The 18,914-nt window shown below is 63.6% G+C and overlaps 1 protein-coding gene across 3 annotated transcripts in view; it reads right to left on the reverse strand.

The window, feature by feature from the left end:
* The window catches only part of ATP4A (ATPase H+/K+ transporting subunit alpha), a 29,068-nt gene that overhangs the window by 4,030 nt on the left and 6,124 nt on the right, over positions 1-18,914 (reverse strand). For all 3 annotated transcript variants that reach the window (XM_065654700.1, XM_065654701.1, XM_065654699.1), the window contains exons 5-18: positions 18,252-18,365; positions 17,514-17,648; positions 16,916-17,033; positions 15,988-16,256; positions 14,312-14,510; positions 12,168-12,277; positions 10,763-10,897; positions 9,747-9,927; positions 7,013-7,182; positions 5,717-5,853; positions 4,811-4,961; positions 3,217-3,385; positions 1,178-1,332; positions 597-720 (exon numbers count right to left, since the gene is read on the reverse strand). In XM_065654700.1, the coding sequence (XP_065510772.1) occupies positions 597-720; positions 1,178-1,332; positions 3,217-3,385; positions 4,811-4,961; positions 5,717-5,853; positions 7,013-7,182; positions 9,747-9,927; positions 10,763-10,897; positions 12,168-12,277; positions 14,312-14,510; positions 15,988-16,256; positions 16,916-17,033; positions 17,514-17,648; positions 18,252-18,365 (2,167 nt within the window). The remainder of the gene's footprint in view (positions 1-596; positions 721-1,177; positions 1,333-3,216; positions 3,386-4,810; positions 4,962-5,716; positions 5,854-7,012; positions 7,183-9,746; positions 9,928-10,762; positions 10,898-12,167; positions 12,278-14,311; positions 14,511-15,987; positions 16,257-16,915; positions 17,034-17,513; positions 17,649-18,251; positions 18,366-18,914) is intronic.

Consider the following 18,914-nt stretch of genomic DNA (forward strand, 5'->3'; position numbering starts at 1 on the left):
GTTCAGGAGGGACCCAGGAGTTCGGGGGGGACCCAGGAGTTCGGGAGGGACCCAGGAGTTCAGGAGGGACCCAGGAGTCCGGGAGGGACCCAGGCGTTCGGGGGGGACCCAGGAGTTTGGGAGGGACCCAGGAGTTCAGGAGGGACCCAGGAGTTCGAGAGGGACCCAGGAGTTCGGGGGACCCAGGAGTTCTGGGAGGGACCCAGGCGTCCGGGAGGGACCCAGGCGTCCCGGAGGGACCCAGGCGTTCGGGAGGGACCCAGGAGTTCGGGAGGGACCCAGGAGTTCGGGGGGACCCAGGAGTCCGGGAGGGACCCAGGAGTCCGGGAGGGACCCAGGTGTCCGGGAGGGACCCAGGAGTCCGGGAGGGACCCAGGAGTTCGGGGGGACCCAGGAGTCCGGGAGGGACCCAGGAGTTCGGGGGGACCCAGGCGTCCGGGAGGGACCCAGGAGTTCGGGGGGACCCAGGCGTCCGGGAGGGACCCAGGCGTCCGGGAGGGACCCAGGAGTCCGGGAGGGACCCAGGAGTTCGGGGGGGACCCAGGAGTTCGGGGGGACCCAGGAGTTCGGGAGGGACCCAGGCGTCCGGGCCGTACCGATCTGGAAATAGGAATACGCCGCCAGGGGTTCGTTGACCAATCGGTCGCGTCGAGGGTTCCGGGGTTTCAGGTGCATGATGTCGCTCTCCGCTCTCTCATAGGCCAACGACACCGAGGGGAACTGCGGACCCAGGCGTCCGGGTGAGGGACCCAGGCGTCCGGGAGGGACCCAGGCGTCCGGGAGGGACCCAGGAGTTCGGGTGAAGATGAATAAACTCGACCTCCTGGTTGAGGAACCTCAACAAACCCATTGAGAAACCTCCAAAACCACTTGACCAACTGGTCAATGGAGCCCGGGAACTGGTTTTAGGGGGAACCCAGGCGTCCGGGAGGGGACCCAGGCGTCCAGGAGGGGACCCAGGAGTCCGGGAGGGGACCCAGGCGTCCGGGAGGGACCCCGGCGTTCAGGTGAATGTTGGCTCCTCATTGAGAAACCTCAACAAACCCATTGAGAAACCTCCAAAACCACTTGACCAACTGGTCAATGGAGCCCGGGAACTGGTTTTAGGGGGAACCCAGGCATCCGGGAGGGGACCCAGGCGTCCGGGAGGGGACCCAGGCGTCCGGGCCGGACTCACGATGTCGGTGCAGAGCTCGATGAAGAGGATGGTGATGCAGCCCAGGGGCAGCGGGACGCTGGCCGTGATGTAGATGAGATACGGGGTGAGCTCGGGGATGTTCTTGGTCAGCGTGTAGGCGATGGATTTCTTGAGGTTGTCGAAGATCAGGCGCCCTATGGGGGCACTGGGGGCTCAGCAGGGGCGCTGGGGACATGGGGACATGGGGGACACTGGGGGCAATGGGGGGACATGGGGGCATCAGGGACATTGCGGGGACATGGGGATATTGGGGTGTTGGGGACATTGGGGATATGGGGACATTGGGGGCAATGGGGGGACATGGGGATATTGGGGTGTTGGGGACATTGGGGATATGGGGACATTGGGGGCAATGGGGGGACATGGGGATATTGGGGTGTTGGGGACATTGGGGATATGGGGACATTGGGGGCAATGGGGGGACATTGGGGATATGGGGACAAGGGGACATTGGGGATATTGGGGTGTTGGGGACATTGGAGATATGGGGACATTGGGGGCAATGGGGGGACATGCGGATATTGGGGTGTTGGGGACATTGGGGATATGGGGACATTGGGGGCATCAGGGACATTGGGGGGACATGGGGATATTGGGGGTGTTGGGGACATTGGGGGCAATGGGGGGACATGGGGATATTGGGGTGTTGGGGACATTGGGGACATTGGGGGCAATGGGGGGACATGGGGATATTGGGGTGTTGGGGACATTGGGGATATTGGGGACATTGGGGGCAATGGGGGGACATGGGGATATTGGGGTGTTGGGGACATTGGGGATATGGGGACAAGGGGACATTGGGGATATTGGGGTGTTGGGGACATTGGGGATATTGGGGACATTGGGGGCAATGGGGGGACATGGGGATATTGGGGTGTTGGGGACATTGGGGATATGGGGACAAGGGGACATTGGGGATATTGGGGTGTTGGGGACATTGGGGATATTGGGGGCAATGGGGGGACATTGGGGATATGGGGACAAGGGGACATTGGGGGCATCAGGGACATTGCGGGGACAACGGGGATATTGGGGTGTTGGGGGCAATGGGGACGTGGGGACATTGGGGGCAATGGGGGGACATGGGGATATTGGGGTGTTGGGGACATTGGGGGCAATGGGGGGACATTGGGGATATGGGGACATTGGGGGCATCAGGGACATTGGGGGGACATGGGGATATTGGGGGTGTTGGGGACATTGGGGGCAATGGGACATTACGGGGGGACATGGGGAGTTTGGAGGGGAACCCAGGAGTTCAGGAGGGACCCAGGCGTCCTGGAGGGACCCAGGAGTTCGGGAGGGACCCAGGAGTTCGGAAGGGACCCAGGCGTCCTGGAGGGACCCAGGAGTTCGGGAGGGACCCAGGAGTTCGGGAGGGGACCCAGGTGTCCGGGAGGGGACCCAGGCATCCGGGAGGACCCAGGCGTCCGGGAGGGGACCCAGGCGTCCGGGATGGGACCCAGGCGTCCGGGAGGGACCCAGGCGTCCAGGAGGGGACCCAGGCGTCCGGGATGGGACTCAGGAGTCCGGGAGGGACCCAGGAGTTCGGGAGGGGACCCAGGTGTCCGGGAGGGGACCCAGGAGTCTGGCAGGGAACCCAGGCGTCCGGGAGGGGACCCAGGAGTTCGGGAGGGGACCCAGGCGTCCGGGATGGGACCCAGGCGTCCGGGAGGGACCCAGGCGTCCAGGAGGGGACCCAGGCATCCGGGATGGGACTCAGGAGTCCGGGAGGGACCCAGGAGTTCGGGAGGGGACCCAGGCGTCCGGGAGGGACCCAGGAGTTCGGGAGGGGACCCAGGCGTCCAGGAGGGGACCCAGGCGTCCAGGATGGGACCCAGGCGTCCGGGAGGGGACCCAGGCATCCGGGAGGGGACCCAGGAGTCCGGGAGGGGGCCCAGGCATCCAAAAGGGGACCCAGGCATCCGGAGGGGACCCAGGAGTTCAGGAGGGGACCCAGGCGTCCGGGAGGGGACCCAGGCGTCCGGGAGGTCCCCGCGGGGTGTCCCCGCGCTCACCCTGCTCCACGCCGGTGACGATGGAGGCGAAGTTGTCGTCCAGCAGGATCATGTCGGCCGCGTTCTTGGCGGCGTCGGAGCCGGCGATGCCCATGGCCACCCCGATATCGGCCTTCTTGAGCGCGGGGGAGTCGTTGACGCCGTCGCCCGTCACGGCCACGATGGCGCCCTGGGGACACGGGGGACAGAAGCGTCATGGGGACGGCCCCATCGTGGTGGCGTCTTGGGGACGTCCCCATCCCCATCATGGTGGCATCTTGGGGACATCCCCATCCCCATTGTGGTGGCATCTTGGGGACATGGGGATATCCCCATCCCCATCATGGTGGCATCTTGGGGACATCCCCATTGTGGTGGCATCTTGGGGACATCCCTATCGCCACCATGATGGCATCTTGGGGACATGGGGACATCCCCATCCCCATCACGGTGGCATCTTGGGGACGTCCCCATCGCCACTATGATGGCACCTTGGGGACATGGGGACATCCCCATCCCCATCGTGGTGACATCTTGGGGACATCCCCATCCCCATTGTGGTGGCATCTTGGGGACATCCCCATCACCACTACGATGGCACCTTGGGGACATGGGGACATCATTGCCATCCCTATCATGGTGGCATCTTGGGGACATCCCCATCGTGGTGGCATCTTGGGGACATCCCCATCCCCATTGTGGTGGCATCTTGGGGACATCCCTATCACCACCATGATGGCATCTTGGGGACATGGGGACATCCCCATCCCCATCACGGTGGCATCTTGGGGACATCCCCATCGCCACTATGATGGCATCTTGGGGACATGGGGACATCCCCATCCCCATCATGGTGGCACCTTGGGGACAAGGGGACCATGGCCGTCCCCATGATGGTGGCATCTCTATGTCCCCATGTCCCCAGTGTCCCCCCAATGTCCCCATTGCCCCCATTGGCCCCATGTCCCCAATGTCCCCGGTGTCCCCATATCCCCATATTCCCATTATCCCAAATGCCCCATGTCCCCCAATATCCCCCATGTCCCCATTGCCCCCAATGTCCCCAATGTCCCCAATGTCCCCATTGCCTGCAATGTCCCCATTGCCCCCATTGCCCCCAATGTCCCCAGTGTCCCCAATGTCCCCATTGCCCCCATTGGCCCCCAACACCCCTGACGTCCCCCATGTCCCCATGTCCCCATTGCCCCCATTGCCCCCAATGTCCCCATGTCCCCAATGTCCCCATGTCCCCAATGTCCCCATTACCCCCATGTCCCCAATGTCCCCATGTCCCCATTGCCCCCAATGTCCCCATGTCCCCAATGTCCCCATGTCCCCAATGTCCCCATTACCCCCAGGTCCCCAATGCCCCCAATGTCCCCATTGTCCCCATTGCCCCCAATGTCCCCATTGCCCCCATTGCCCCCAATGTCCCCATTACCCCAATGTCCCCAATGTCCCCAATGTCCCCATTGCCCCCATGTCCCCATTGCCCCCAATGTCCCCATTTCCCCCAATGTCCCCATTGCCCCCATTGCCCCCACCGTCCCCATTGCCCCCACCACCCCCCACGTCCCCAGCGTCCCCCAGGTCCCCGGCGTCCCCGCGTCCCCACCAGCCGCTGACAACTCTCCACGATGACGAGTTTCTGCTGCGGTGACGTCCGGGCGAACACCATCTCGGGGTGCGCGCGGAGCAGCCCCTCCAGCGTCCCCGGCGTCATGGCCGCCAGTTCGGCCCCCGTCACCACCCGCGCCCGCGCCAGCCTGCGGGGACAGCCCGGACGCCTGGGTCCCTCCCGGACGCCTGGGTCCCCCCGAACTCCTGGGTCCCCTCCCGGACGCCTGGGTCCCCTCCCGGATGCCTGGGTCCCCCCGAACTCCTGGGTCCCCTCCTGGACGCCTGGGTCCCCCTGAACTCCTGGGTCCCCTCCCGGACGCCTGGGTCCCTCCCGGATGCCCGGGTCCCCTCCCGGATGCCTGGGTCCCTCCCGGACGCCTGGGTCCCCAAAAACTCCTGGGTCCCTCCCGGACGCCTGGGTCCCCTCCCGAACTCCTGGGTCCCTCCCGGACACCTGGGTCCCCTCCCGGATGCCTGGGTCCCCCCGAACTCCTGGGTCCCCCGAACTCCTGGGTCCCTTGAACTCCTGGGTCCCCCAAACTCCTGGGTCCCTCCCGAACGCCTGGGTCCCCCCAAACTCCTGGGTCCCTCCCGAACTCCTGGGTCCCCCAAACTCCTGGGTCCCCCCCGAACTCCTGGGTCCCCCGCACTCCTGGGTCCCCCAAACTCCTGGGTCCCTCCCGAACTCCTGGGTCCTCCCGAACGCCTGGGTCCCCCCAAACTCCTGGGTCCCCCAGACTCCTGGGTCCCTCCCGAACGCCTGGGTCCCCCCAAACTCCTGGGTCCCTCCCGAACTCCTGGGTCCCCCCGAACGCCTGGGTCCCCCGCACTCCTGGGTCCCCCAGACTCCTGGGTCCCCCCGAACGCCTGGGTCCCCCCGAACGCCCGGGTCCCCCCGCACCTGGGGTCCACGCTGTCCAGCGGGAGGCGCTGTCGCGCCGCCACCTCCTCGGGGGTCTCGCTGCCCTCCGAGATGATCCCCACGGCGGCCGCGATGGCCTTGGCCGTGATGGGGTGGTCGCCGGTCACCATGATCACCTGGGGACACCCCGACGTCACCAACGGCCCCCGAGGCCCCGATGTCCCCATGTCCCCCCGTCCCCATGTCCCCCCATTTCCCCCATTAGCGCCAATGTCCCCACATCCCCACTTCCCCCACAATGTCCCCAATGTCCCCCCAATGTCCCCATGTCCCCATTATCCCCCATCACCCCCAATGTCCCCGTGTCCCCATTATCTCCAATGTCCCCACTTCCCCCCATGACCCCCCATGTCCCCAATGCCCCCAATGTCCCGCATGTCCCCAGTGTCCCCAATGTCCCCCATGTCCCCCATGTCCCCCACATCCCCAATGTCCCCAATGTCCCCCACGTTCCCAATGTCCCCAATGTCCCCCACATCCCCCATGTCCCCAGTGTCCCTAGTGTCCCCCGTGTCCCCCATGTCCCCAATATCCCCAATGTCCCCAATATCCCACACGTCCCCCATGACCCCCCACGTCCCCAATGTCCCCCACGTCCCCAAGGTCCCCTATGTCCCCAATGTCCCCAATGTCCCCCACGCCCCCAGTGTCCCCAATGTCCCCCACATCCCCCATGACCCCCCACGTCCCCAATGTCCCCAATGTCCCCCACGCCCCCAGTGTCCCCAATGTCCCCCACGTCCCCCATGACTCCCCACGTCCCCAATGTCCCCAGTGTCCCCAATGTCCCCCATGTCCCCAATGTCCCCCACATCCCCAGTGTCCCCCACGTCCCCCACGTCCCCAATGTCCCCACTTCCCCCCATGTCCCCAATGTCCCCCACGTCCCCAATATCCCCGATGTCCCCCATGACCGCCCATGTCCCCAATGTCCCCCATGTCCCCAAGGTCCCCTATGTCCCCAATGTCCCCCACGACCCCCCACGTCCCCAATGTCCCCAATGTCCCATACGTCCCCCATGACCCCCCACGTCCCCAATGTCCCCAATGTCCCCAGTGTCCCCATGTCCCCAATATCCCCAATGTCCCCAGTGTCCCCAATGTCCTGAAATATCCCCCATGTCCCCCATGTCCCCAGTGTCCCCAATGTCCCCAGTGTCCCCACTTCCTCCCATGTCCCCAATGTCCCCCACGTCCCCAATATCCCCGATGTCCCCCATGACCGCCCATGTCCCCGATGTCCCCGGTGTCCCCGGTGTCCCCAGCGCCCTGTACCCGTATCCCGGCCGTGCGGCACTTGCGCACGGCCTGGGGGACGGTGGCGCGGGGGGGGTCGATCATGGCCACCAGCCCCGCGAAGCACAGCCCCTGCGCCACCTCCGGGAGGGACTCGGGCTCCGTCCCCGCGGCCACCGAGCCCGCGGGCAGCCAGCGCGCGCAGAACCCTGCGGACAGCGGGGACGGCACGGGGGACAGGGGGACAGGGGGACAGGGGGACAGGGGGATATGGGGATATGGGGACAGGGGGACAGGGGGACATGGGGACAGGGGGACATGGGGACAGGGGGACAGGGGGACATGGGGGCAGGGGGACAGGGGGACATGGGGACAGGGGGACATGGGGACAGGGGGATATGGGACATGAGGATATGGGGGATATGGGGACAGGGGGATATGGGGACATGGGGACATGGGGATGTGGGGACAGGGGGATGTGGGGACATGGGGACAGGGGGACAGGGGGACGGGGGGACAGGGGGACATGGGGACAGGGGGACATGGGGACATGGGGACAGGGGGACATGGGGGATATGGGGACAGGGGGACATGGGGACAGGGGGACATGGGGGCAGGGGGACAGGGGGACATGGGGACAGGGGGACATGGGGGATATGGGGACATGGGGACAGGGGGATATGGGGGATATGGGGACAGGGGGACAGGGGGATATGGGACATGAGGATATGGGGGATATGGGGACAGGGGGATATGGGGACATGGGGACATGGGGACAGGGGGACATGGGGACACGGGGACAGGGGGATATGGGACAGGGGGACAGGGGGATATGGGGACAGGGGGACAAGGGGGCAGGGGGACAGGGGGACATGGGGATGGGGGACATGGGGACAGGGGGACATGGGGATGGGGGGACAGGGGGATATGGGGACAGGGGGACAGGGGGACATGGGGGCAGGGGGACAGAGGGACAGGGGGATATGGGGATATGGGGACAGGGGGACAGGGGGACAGGGGGATATGGGGACAGGGGGACAGGGGGACATGGGGGCAGGGGGACAGAGGGACAGGGGGATATGGGGACAGGGGGACATGGGGACAGGGGGACATGGGGATATGGGGACAGGGGGACAGGGGAACAGGGGGATATGGGGACAATGGGATACGGGGACATGGGGACAGGGGGATATGGGGACAATGGGTATGGGGACAGGGGGACAGGGGGACATGGGGACAGGGGGATGTGGGGACATGGGGACAGGGGGACAGGGGGACGTGGGGACAGGGGGACAGGGGGATGTGGGGACAGGGGGACAGGGGGATATGGGGACAGGGGGACAGGGGGACAGGGGGACAGGGGGAAATGGGGACAGGGGGACATGGGGATGGGGGGACAGGGGGACATGGGGACAGGGGGACAGGGGGATGTGGGGACATGGGGATGTGGGGACATGGGGACAGGGGGATATGGGGACAATGGGACATGGGGACAGGGGGACATGGGGACAGGGGGATGTGGGGACATGGGGACAGGGGGACAGGGGGATGTGGGGACAGGGGGACATGGGGGATATGGGGACATGGGGATATGGGGACATGGGGACAGGGGGACATGGGGACAGCGGGAGGCGAGTTTGGCATCAGTCTGTGGTGTCCCTCACGTCCCCATGTCCCCCCATTTCTCCTCATGTCCCCCCATTTCTCCTCATGCCCCCCCACGTCCCCCTGTTCCCCCAACTCCCCCCATCGCCCCCCATGTCCCCATGTCCCCATGTCCCCATATCCCCCAATGTCCCCATTGCCCCCAATGTCCCCATTACCCCCATTGACCCCATATCCCCCAATATCCCCAACGTCCCCATGTCCCCAACCCCCCCAGTGTCCCCATATCCCCCAGTGTCCCCAATGTCCCAAATATCCCCATTGCCCCCATGTCCCCCATTGCCCACAATGTCCCCATGTCCCCCTATATCCCCATTATCCCCAATATCCCCATTATCCCCAATGTCCCCATGTCCCCCACTGTCCCCATGTCCCCCATTGCCCCCAATGTCCCCATGTCCCCCAATGTCCCCATGTCCCCCAATATCCCCATTATCCCCAATATCCCCAATGTCCCCATGTCCCCCAATGTCCCCATTGCCCCCAATGTCCCCGTGTCCCCCAATGTCCCCATTGCCCCCAATGTCCCCATGTCCCCCAATGTCCCCATGTCCCCCAATGTCCCCATTGCCCCCAATGTCCCCATATCCCCCAATATCCCCATTGCCCCCAATGTCCCCATGTCCCCCTATATCCCCATTATCCCCAATGTCCCCATTACCCCCAATGTCCCCATGTCCCCCAATGTCCCCATTACCCCCAATATCCCCATTATCCCCAATGTCCCATTGCCCCCAATGTCCCCACGTCCCCCAATGTCCCCATTATCCCCAATATCCCCATTACCCCCAATGTCCCCATTGCCCCCACTGTCCCCATGTCCCCCTATGTCCCCATTGCCCCCAATGTCCCCGTGTCCCCCAATGTCCCCATTGCCCCCAATGTCCCCATGTCCCCCATTGGCCCATTATCCCCAATATCCCCATTACCCCCAATGTCCCCATTGCCCCCACTGTCCCCATGTCCCCCTATGTCCCCATTGCCCCCAATGTCCCCGTGTCCCCCAATGTCCCCATGTCCCCCAATATCCCCATTGCCCCCAATGTCCCCATTACCCCCAATGTCCCCATTGTCCCCAACGTCCCCGTGCCCCCGGCGCCCCGCTCACCCAGCACCCTCTCTCCGCGCCCCCCCAGCTCCGCGTACGCCCCCTCGAAGGCCTCGCGCCACTGGGCGTCCAGCGCGACCTCCTGGCCCTTGAGCAGCACCCAGGAGCAGCGCTCCAGCACCCGCTCGGGGGCGCCCTTGAGCACCAGCAGCTGCCGCTCCCCGAACTCGTGCACCGACACCTGCGGGGGCACCGGCCGCCTGGGTCCCTGCCCGGACGCCTGGGTCCCCGCCCGGACGCCTGGGTCCCATCCCGGACGCCTGGGTCCCATCCCGAACGCCTGGGTCCCATCCCGAACGCCTGGGTCCCTCCTGAACTCCTGGTCCCCTCCCAGATGCCTGGCTCCAATCCTGGACGCCTGGGTCCCCGCCCGGACACCTGGGTCCCTTCCCGAACGCCTGGGTCCCTTCCCGAACGCCTGGGTCCCCTCTGAACTCCTGGGTCCCTCCTGAACTCCTGGTCCCCTCCCAGATGCCTGGCTCCAATCCCGGACGCCTGGGTCCCCGCCCGGACGCCTGGGTCCCATCCCGGACGCCTGGGTCCCATCCCGAACACCTGGGTCCCTCCTGAACTCCTGGTCCCCTCCCAGATGCCTGGCTCCAATCCCGGACGCCTGGGTCCCCGCCCGGACGCCTGGGTCCCATCCTGGACGCCTGGGTCCCTCCTGAACTCCTGGTCCCCTCCCGAACTCCTGGGTCCCTCCCGAACTCCTGGGTCCCTCCTGGATGCCTGGGTCCCCACCCGGACGCCTGGGTCCCCGCCCGGACGCCTGGGTCCCATCCCGGACGCCTGGGTCCCTTCCCGAACGCCTGGGTCCCTCCTGAACTCCTGGGTCCCCTCCCGAACTCCTGGGTCCTCTCCCGAACTCCTGGGTCCCCTCCCGAACTCCTGGGTCCCCCCAGACTCCTGGGTCCCCTCCCGAACTCCTGGGTCCCTCCCAAACTCCTGGTCCCCTCCCGGACTCCTGGGTCCCTTGGGGCACTCCTGGGTCCCCTCCCGGCCGCCTGGGTCCCCACCTGGAACTTGTTGGTGGAGTTGAAGGGCAGCTCGGCCACCTTGGGCCACCGGCCCCGCGCCTCCGTCACCGTCCCCAGCGTCGCCTCCGCGAACTTGAGCAGCGCGGTCTCGGACGCGTCGCCGATCACCTCGCGCTGCGGGGGGCGCCGCGCTCGCTTGGGGGGGCTCGGGGGGGCGGGGCTTAAAGGGGCGGGGCCCGGGGAGGGCGGGGCTTCGAGGGGGTGGGGGGCGGGTCTTCGAGGGGGTGGGGGGTGGGGCTTAAGTGGGAGGGGCTCGTGGTGGGCGGGGCTTGTAATGGGGGGAGCTCTGGGGTGTGTATATCGCCCCCTAGAGGGCTCCTGTGTGTCCCCAGTGGCCCCAATGTCCCCAATGTCCCCCCAGTGTCCCCAGTGTCCCCAATGTCCCCAATGTCCCCATGTCCCCAATATCCCCCCAGTGTCCCCAACGTCCCCAATGTCCCTATGTCCCCAATAACCCCCAATGTCCCCAATGTCCCCAACGTCCCCATGTCCCCAATATCCCCCCCAATGTCCCCAATATCCCCAATGTCCCCATGTCCCCAATATCCCCCGCAATGTCCCCAATATCCCCCCAATGTCCCCAACGTCCCCAATGTCCCTATGTCCCCTATAACCCCCAATGTCCCCAATGTCCCTATGTCCCCTATAACCCCCAACGTCCCCAATGTCCCTATGTCCCCAGTGTCCCCAATATCCCCAATATCCCCCCAGTGTCCCCAACGTCCCCAATGTCCCCATGTCCCCAATATCCCCCAATGTCTCCAATGTCCCCAACGTCCCCAATGTCCCCAGTGTTCCCCCAATGTCCCCAATGTCCCCCCAATGCCCCCAAAGTCCCCAACGTCCCCAATGTCCCCATGTCCCCAATATCCCCCCAGTGTCCCCAATGTCCCCAACGTCCCCAGTGTCCCCAATGTCCCCCCAATGTCCCCAATGATCCCAATGTCCCCATGTCCCCAATATCCCCACCTTGTCCCCAATATCCCCCCAATGTCCCCAATGCCCCCAACGTCCCCAATGTCCCCTCAATGTCCCCAACGTCCCCAACGTCCCCAATGTCCCCATGTCCCCAATATCCCCCCAATGCCCCCAAAGTCCCCAACGTCCCCATGTCCCCAATATCCCCCCAGTGTCCCCAATGTCCCCAACGTCCCCATGTCCCCAGTATCCCCCCAAAGTCCCCAATGTCCCCAACGTCCCCATGTCCCCAATATCCCCCCAAAGTCCCCAATGTCCCCAACGTCCCCAATGTCCCCATGTCCCCAATATCCCCAATATCCCCAATATCCCCCCAGTGTCCCCAATGTCCCCAACATCCCCAATGTCCCTATGTCCCCAATAACCCCCAATGTCCCCAGTGTCCCCAGTGTCCCCATGTCCCCACCTTGGCCACGGGGACGTTCTCCTGGCCCGGTTTGAACTGGGCCCGGTTGCAGAGGGTGACGACGCGGCTCAGCATGGCCCAGGTGTCCGAGGACTGGTCGAAGCTCTGGCCTGGGGACATGGGGACATCATGGGGCCATTGGGGATGTCGGGGACAACGGGGACAATGGGGAGAGCGGGGACATTGGGGACGTTGGGGACAATGGGGGCAATGGGGATAATGGGGGCAATGGGGATAATGGGGACATTGGGGGCAATGGGGACATTGGGGGATAATGGGGACATTGGGGGTAATGGGGACATTGGGGACATTGGGGACATTGGGGATGGTGGGGACAATGGGGGCAATGGGGATAATGGGGGCAATGGGGATAATGGGGGATATGGGGACATTGGGGACATTGGGGACATTGGGGATGGTGGGGACAATGGGGGCAATGGGGATAATGGGGGCAATGGGGATAATGGGGGATATGGGGACATTGGGGACATTGGGGGCAATGGGGACATTGGGGGATAATGGGGACATTGGGGGTAATGGGGATAATGGGGACATGGGGACAATGGGGACATTGGGGACATTGGGGATGTCGGGGACAATGGGATCAATGGGGATAATGGGGGCAATGGGGACATTGGGGACATTGGGGATGTTGGGGACATGGGGACATTGGGGGATAATGGGGACATTGCGGGTAATGGGGACATTGGGGGCAATGGGGACATTGGGGGATAATGGGGACAATGGGGATAATGGGGACACGGGGACATTGGGTACATGGGGGGTGATGGGGGACAATGGGGACATTGGGGACATTGGGGACAATGGGGATAATGGGGACAGGGGGACATGGGGACATGGGGACAGGGGGACAGGGGGACATGGGGACAGGGGGACAATGGGGACATTGGGGACAATGGGGATGTGGGGGTCATTGGGGACAATGGGGATAATGGGGACAGGGGGACATGAGGACAGGGGGACATGGGGACATGAAGGTGTCGGCGTCAACACCCCCCAGATATCCCCCAATAACCCCCAGTACAGCCCAGTAACCCCCAAAACCCCAATAACCCTCCATATACCCCAATAACCCCCATGCCCCAGTCCCTCCCAGTCCCTCCCAGTTCTCTCCCAGTTCCCCCCAGTTCCCTTCCAGTGCTCCCAGTCCCTCCCAGTCCAACCCAGTCCCTCCCAGTATCTCCCAGTCCCTCCCAGTTCCTCCCAGTCCCTCCCAGTTCACTCCCAGTTCCCTTCCAGTATCTCCCAGTTCCCTTCCAGTATCTCCCAGTTCACTCCCAGTCCCTCCCAGTATCTCCCAGTTCACTCCCAGTTCCCTCCCAGTTCACTCCCAGTCCCTCCCAGTATCTCCCAGTATCTTCCAGTCCCTCCCAGTTCCCCCCAGTCCCCTCCCATTCCCCTCCCAGTCCCTCCCAGTCCCTCCCAGTATCTCCCAGTCCCTCCCAGTTCCCCCCAGTCTCCTCCCAGTTCCCTCCCAGTTCCCTCCCAGTTCCCCCCAGTCCCCTCCCAGTTCCCTCCCAGTCCCCCCCAGTCCCTCCCAGTCCCCCCCATTCCCCTCCCAGTTCCTCCCAGTCCCTCCCAGTTCACTCCCAGTTCCCTTCCAGTATCTCCCAGTATCTCCCAGTTCCCTTCCAGTATCTCCCAGTCCCTCCCAGTATCTCCCAGTTCACTCCCAGTTCCCTTCCAGTGCTCCCAGTCCCTCCCAGTCCCCCCCATTCCCCTCCCAGTCCCTCCCAGTTCCCTCCCAGTATCTCCCAGTCCCTCCCAGTTCCCAATTCCCCTCCCAGTATCTCCCAGTCCCTCCCATTCCCCTCCCAGTTCATCCCAGTCCCCTCCCAGTCCCTCCCAGTCCCCTCCCAGTCCCTCCCAGTTCCCCCCAATTCCCCTCCCAGTCCCTCCCAGTCCCTCCCATTCCCCCCCGTCCCCTCCCCGTTCACTCCCAGTTCCCTCCCAGTATCTCCCAGTATCTCCCAGTCCCTCCCAGTCCCCTCCCAGTCCCTCCCAGTTCCCCCCAGTCTCCTCTCAGTTCCCTCCCAGTCCCTCCCAGTCCCCTCCCAGTTCCCCCCAGTCCCCTCCCAGTCCCTCCCAGTCCCTCCCAGTCCCTCCCAGTCCCCCCCAGTCACCGGACTGGTCCTCGGTGGTGTCGGCCGCGTGGATCTGGTTGTCGAACCACAGATGCGCCACCGTCATGCGGTTCTGGGTCAGCGTCCCCGTCTTGTCGGAGCAGATGACCGAGGTGGAGCCCAAGGTCTCCACGGCCTCCAGGTTCTTCACCACGCAGTTCTTGCGCGCCAGGCGCTTGGCCGTGAGCGACAGGCACACCTGGGGACAGCGGGGACACCTTGGGGACATCCCGGAGGTCACACGGTGGCCTCGGACCCCCTGGGGACCATCAAGACCTTCAGGTTCCTCATAGAACCCGTAGGTTGTGGTGGGAACCCATAGACACGTCATGGGTTCCATCAAGACCTTCAGGTTCTTCATAGAACCCATGGGTTGTGATGGACCCTTGGGGACATCCCGGAGGTCAGACGGTGGCCTCGGACCCCCTGGGGACCATCAAGACCTTCAGGTTCCTCATAGGACCAACAGGTTGTGGTGGGAACCCATAGACACGTCATGGGTTCCATCAAGACCTTCGGGTTCTTTGTAGAACCAAGAGGTTGTGGTGGGAACCCATAGACACGTCATGGGTTCCATTAAGACCTTCGGGTCCCCCATAGCGCCCATGGGTTCTTGGGGACATGCCGGAGGTCACACGGTGGCCTCGGACCTCCCGGGGTCCATCAAGACCTTCAGGTTCCTCATAGGACCAACAGGTTGTGGTGGGAACCCATAGACACGTCATGGGTTCCATCAAGACCTTCGGGTCCCCCATAGCACCCATGGGTTCTTGGGGACATCCCAGAGGTCACACGGTGGCCTCGGACCCCCTGGGGACCATCAAGACCTTCAGGTTCCTCATAGGACCAACAGGTTGTGGTGGGAACCCATAGACACGTCATGGGTTCCATTAAGACCTTCGGGTCCCCCATAGCGCCCATGGGTTCTTGGGGACATGCCGGAGGTCACACGGTGGCCTCGGACCTCCCGGGGTCCATCAAGACCTTCAGGTTCCTCATAGGACCAACAGGTTGTGGTGGGAACTCATAGACACGTCATGGGTTCCATCAAGACCTTCAGGTCCTTTGTAGAACCCATGGGTTGTGACGGACCCTTGGGGACATCCCGGAGGTCACACGGTGGCCTCGGACCCATAGGGACATCTAGAACCCTTATGGAACCCTTGGGTTGTTTGATGGACCCATGGGGTCTATGAAGAACCTCAAGGACCTCGTAACACCCAGGGGTTGTGGTAGCTCCTTGGGGACCTTCTGGACATGCTGCGGTGGCCGTGGGGCCATGGGGACCTCCAGGAAGGACAGCGGGACTCATAGGGACATCTAGAACCGTTACGGAACCCTTGGGTTGGGTTGAGGCCCATGAAGAACCTCAGGGACCTTCTAGCACCCAGGGCTTGTGGCGAACCCATGGGACATGTCGGGGACGTGTTGGAGGTGCTGTGGTGGCCTTGGGGCCACGGGGACCTCCAGGGAGGACGTTGGTGGCCACAGACCCCATAGGGACATCTAGAACCCCTGTGGAACCCTTGGTTTGAGTTGGATCCATGTGAGATCCACGAAGAACCTCGTAGCACCCGCGGCTTGTGGTGGGACCCCATAACCACCTCGAGGATGCCACCAAGCCCTTCAGGTCCCCCATAGCACCCAAGAACCCCCCGTGCGGCTCTGCCCCTCACCGTGACGGTGGCCAACAAGCCCTCGGGGACATAGGCCACCACGATGGCCATGAAGAAGACCATGGCCCTCAGGAAGGGGTAACCAATGACCATGGCCACCACGAAGAAGGTGGCGCCGAAGAAGATGGCCAAGCCGGCGATGATGTCCACGAAGTGCTCGATCTCGATGGCGATGGGCGTCTTCTCGTTCTCCACCCCCGAGGCCAAGCTGGCGATGCGCCCGATGATGGTCCGGTCACCCGTGTTGATCACCAAGCCCGTGGCCGTCCCTAAACGGGGACAAAAATGGCGGGTCGGGGGACCCAGGCATCCGGGAGGGACCCAGGAGTCCGGGGGAGGATGGAGAAACTCGACGTTCGTGTGAAGAACGTTGGTTCCTGTTGAGGAACCTCAACAAGAGGTTGAAGAACCTCAACGACCAGTTGACCAACTGGTTGATGGACCAGGGGGAATGCGTTTTGGGGGGACCCAGGAGTCCGGGAGGGACCCAGGCGTCCGGGGGGGACCCAGGAGTCCGGGGGAGGATGGAGAAACTCGACGTTCGTGTGAAGAACGTTGGTTCCTGTTGAGGAACCTCAACAAGAGGTTGAAGAACCTCAACGATTGGTTGAGGAACCTCAACAAGAGGTTGAAGAACCTCAACGACCAGTTGACCAACTGGTTGATGGACCAGGGGGAATGGGTTTTGGGGGGACCCAGGAGTCCGGGAGGGACCCAGGCGTCCGGGGGGGACCCAGGAGTCCGGGGGAAGATGGAGAACCTCAACATCCCCATGAAGAACGTTGGTTCTTCCTTGAGGAACCTCAAGAACCAATTGGCCAACTGGTCACTGGACCCCAGGAACTGGTTTTAGGGGGGACCCAAGTGCCCGTGAGGGGACCCAGGCGTCCGGGCGGGGGGAACCCAGGCGTCCGGGTGATGACGTCACCTTCCAGACACATGGTGGAGAAGAAGGCGATGTTGCGCGTCTCCAAGGGCGACTCGTGGGTGCACTCGGGCGAGCGCGTCTGCGGCTCCGATTCGCCCGTCAACGACGAGTTGTCCACCTAGAGACCATGGGGACAATGACACTCCAGAAGAGGGGACCCAGGCGTCCGGGAGGGGACCCAGGCATCCGGGAAAGGGGACCCAGGCGTCCGGGTGAGGCCGAAAAACCTCAACGTCCACATGAAGAACGTTGGTTCCTCATTGAGGAACCTCAACAGTTGGTTGAAAAAGCTCAAAAACCAGTTGAGGAACCTCAATGACCAGTTGACCAACTGGTCGCTGGACCCCAGGGCCTGGTTTCTGCGGGGACCCAGGCGTCCGGGAGGGGACCCAGGAGTCCGGGAGGGACCCAGGCGTCCGGGTGAGGTTGAAGAACCTCAATGTCCACATGAAGGACATTGGTTCCTCATTGAGAAACCACAACGACCGATCGAGGAACCTCAAAAACCAGTTGACCAACTGGTCGCTGGACCTCAGGGACTGGTTTCTGAAGGGACCCAGGCGTCCGGGAAGGGACCCAGGCGTCCGGGTGACCTCACCTTGCACCCCTGAGCCGAGATGATGCGGATGTCGGCGGGAACGCGGTCGCCTCCTTTGATCTCCACCACGTCTCCCACCACCAGCTCGTTGGCGTTGATTTGGAGTTTGCCGCCTTCTCGGATCACGGTGGCTTGCTAAAGGGAACCCAGGCGTCCGGGTGAGGGACTCAGGCGTCCGAGAGGGACCCAGGAGTCCGGGGAGGGGACCCAGGCGTCCGGGTGAGGGACCCAACCCTTGGGGTGAAGGACTCAAGGAGTGAGGGTGAGAGACTGCGAGGTGTTGGGGTTGGAGACCCAGGAGTTCGGGAGGGACCCAGGAGTTCGGGAAGGGGACCCAGGAGTTTGGGAAGGGGACCCAGGAGTTCGGGCGAGGCTGAAGAACCTCAACATCCACATGAAGAACATCGGTTCCTCATTGAGGAACCTCAACAACCAGTTGACCAACGGGTTGGTGGAGCCCACAAACTGGTTTCGGAGGGGGGACCCAGGCGTCCGGGAGGGACCCAGGAGTCCGGGAGGGACCCAGGAGTCCGGGAGGGGACCCTGGTGTCCGGGTGAGGATGAAGAACCTCAACCTCCTGGTTGAGGAACCTCAACAACCAGTCAACCAACTGATCGATGGACCCCGGGGACCGGCTTTTGGGTGGGACCCAGGCGTCCGGGAGGGGACCCAGGAGTCCGGGAGGGGACCCAGGAGTCCGGGAGGGGACCCAGGCGTCCGGGTGACCTTCTCCTGACCTGTGGGACCAAGTTCTTGAAGCTGGCGATGATGTTGGTGCTCTTGAACTCCTGGTAGTAACCGAAGCAACCGGTGACGACGACCACGGCGATGAGGGCGATGGCCAAGTACAACTGGACACGGGGACAAGGTGACAGGGGACCCAGGCGTCCGGGGTGGCACCTCAGAAGGTCCCCGAACATCTGGATCCCACCCCCGAGACCCACAAGTTCTCTCTGCGCTGGGGATCGTTGTTCTCCAGATGTTCCTCAAGGTGGTCCCAGATGTTCCTCAACCCCCAAACGCACCCAGATCTGCCCCAAAACGGAGCCGAGTTTCTCCCGAGATGGTCCCAAATGTCCCCACGATGGCCCCAAATGTCCCCCGAATGGTCCCAAATGTCCCCACGATGGTCCCAAATCTCCCCAAATGGTCCCAAACGTCCCCCAAATGGTCCTAAATGTCCCCAAGATGGTCCCAAATCTCCCCAAATGGTCCCAAACATCCCCAAGGTGGTCCCAAGTGTCCCCAAGATGGTCCCAAGTGTCCCCCAAATGGTCCTAAATGTCCCCAAGATGTCCCCAAGATGGTTCCCAGGTGTCCCCCAAGGTGGCCCCAGATGTTCCTCAACCCCCAAACGCACCCAGATCTGCCCCGAAATGGACCCGAACTTCCCCGGAGAT

The sequence above is a fragment of the Caloenas nicobarica genome, chromosome 34 (assembly GCF_036013445.1).
Source record: "Caloenas nicobarica isolate bCalNic1 chromosome 34, bCalNic1.hap1, whole genome shotgun sequence".
Lineage (NCBI taxonomy): Eukaryota > Metazoa > Chordata > Aves > Columbiformes > Columbidae > Caloenas > Caloenas nicobarica.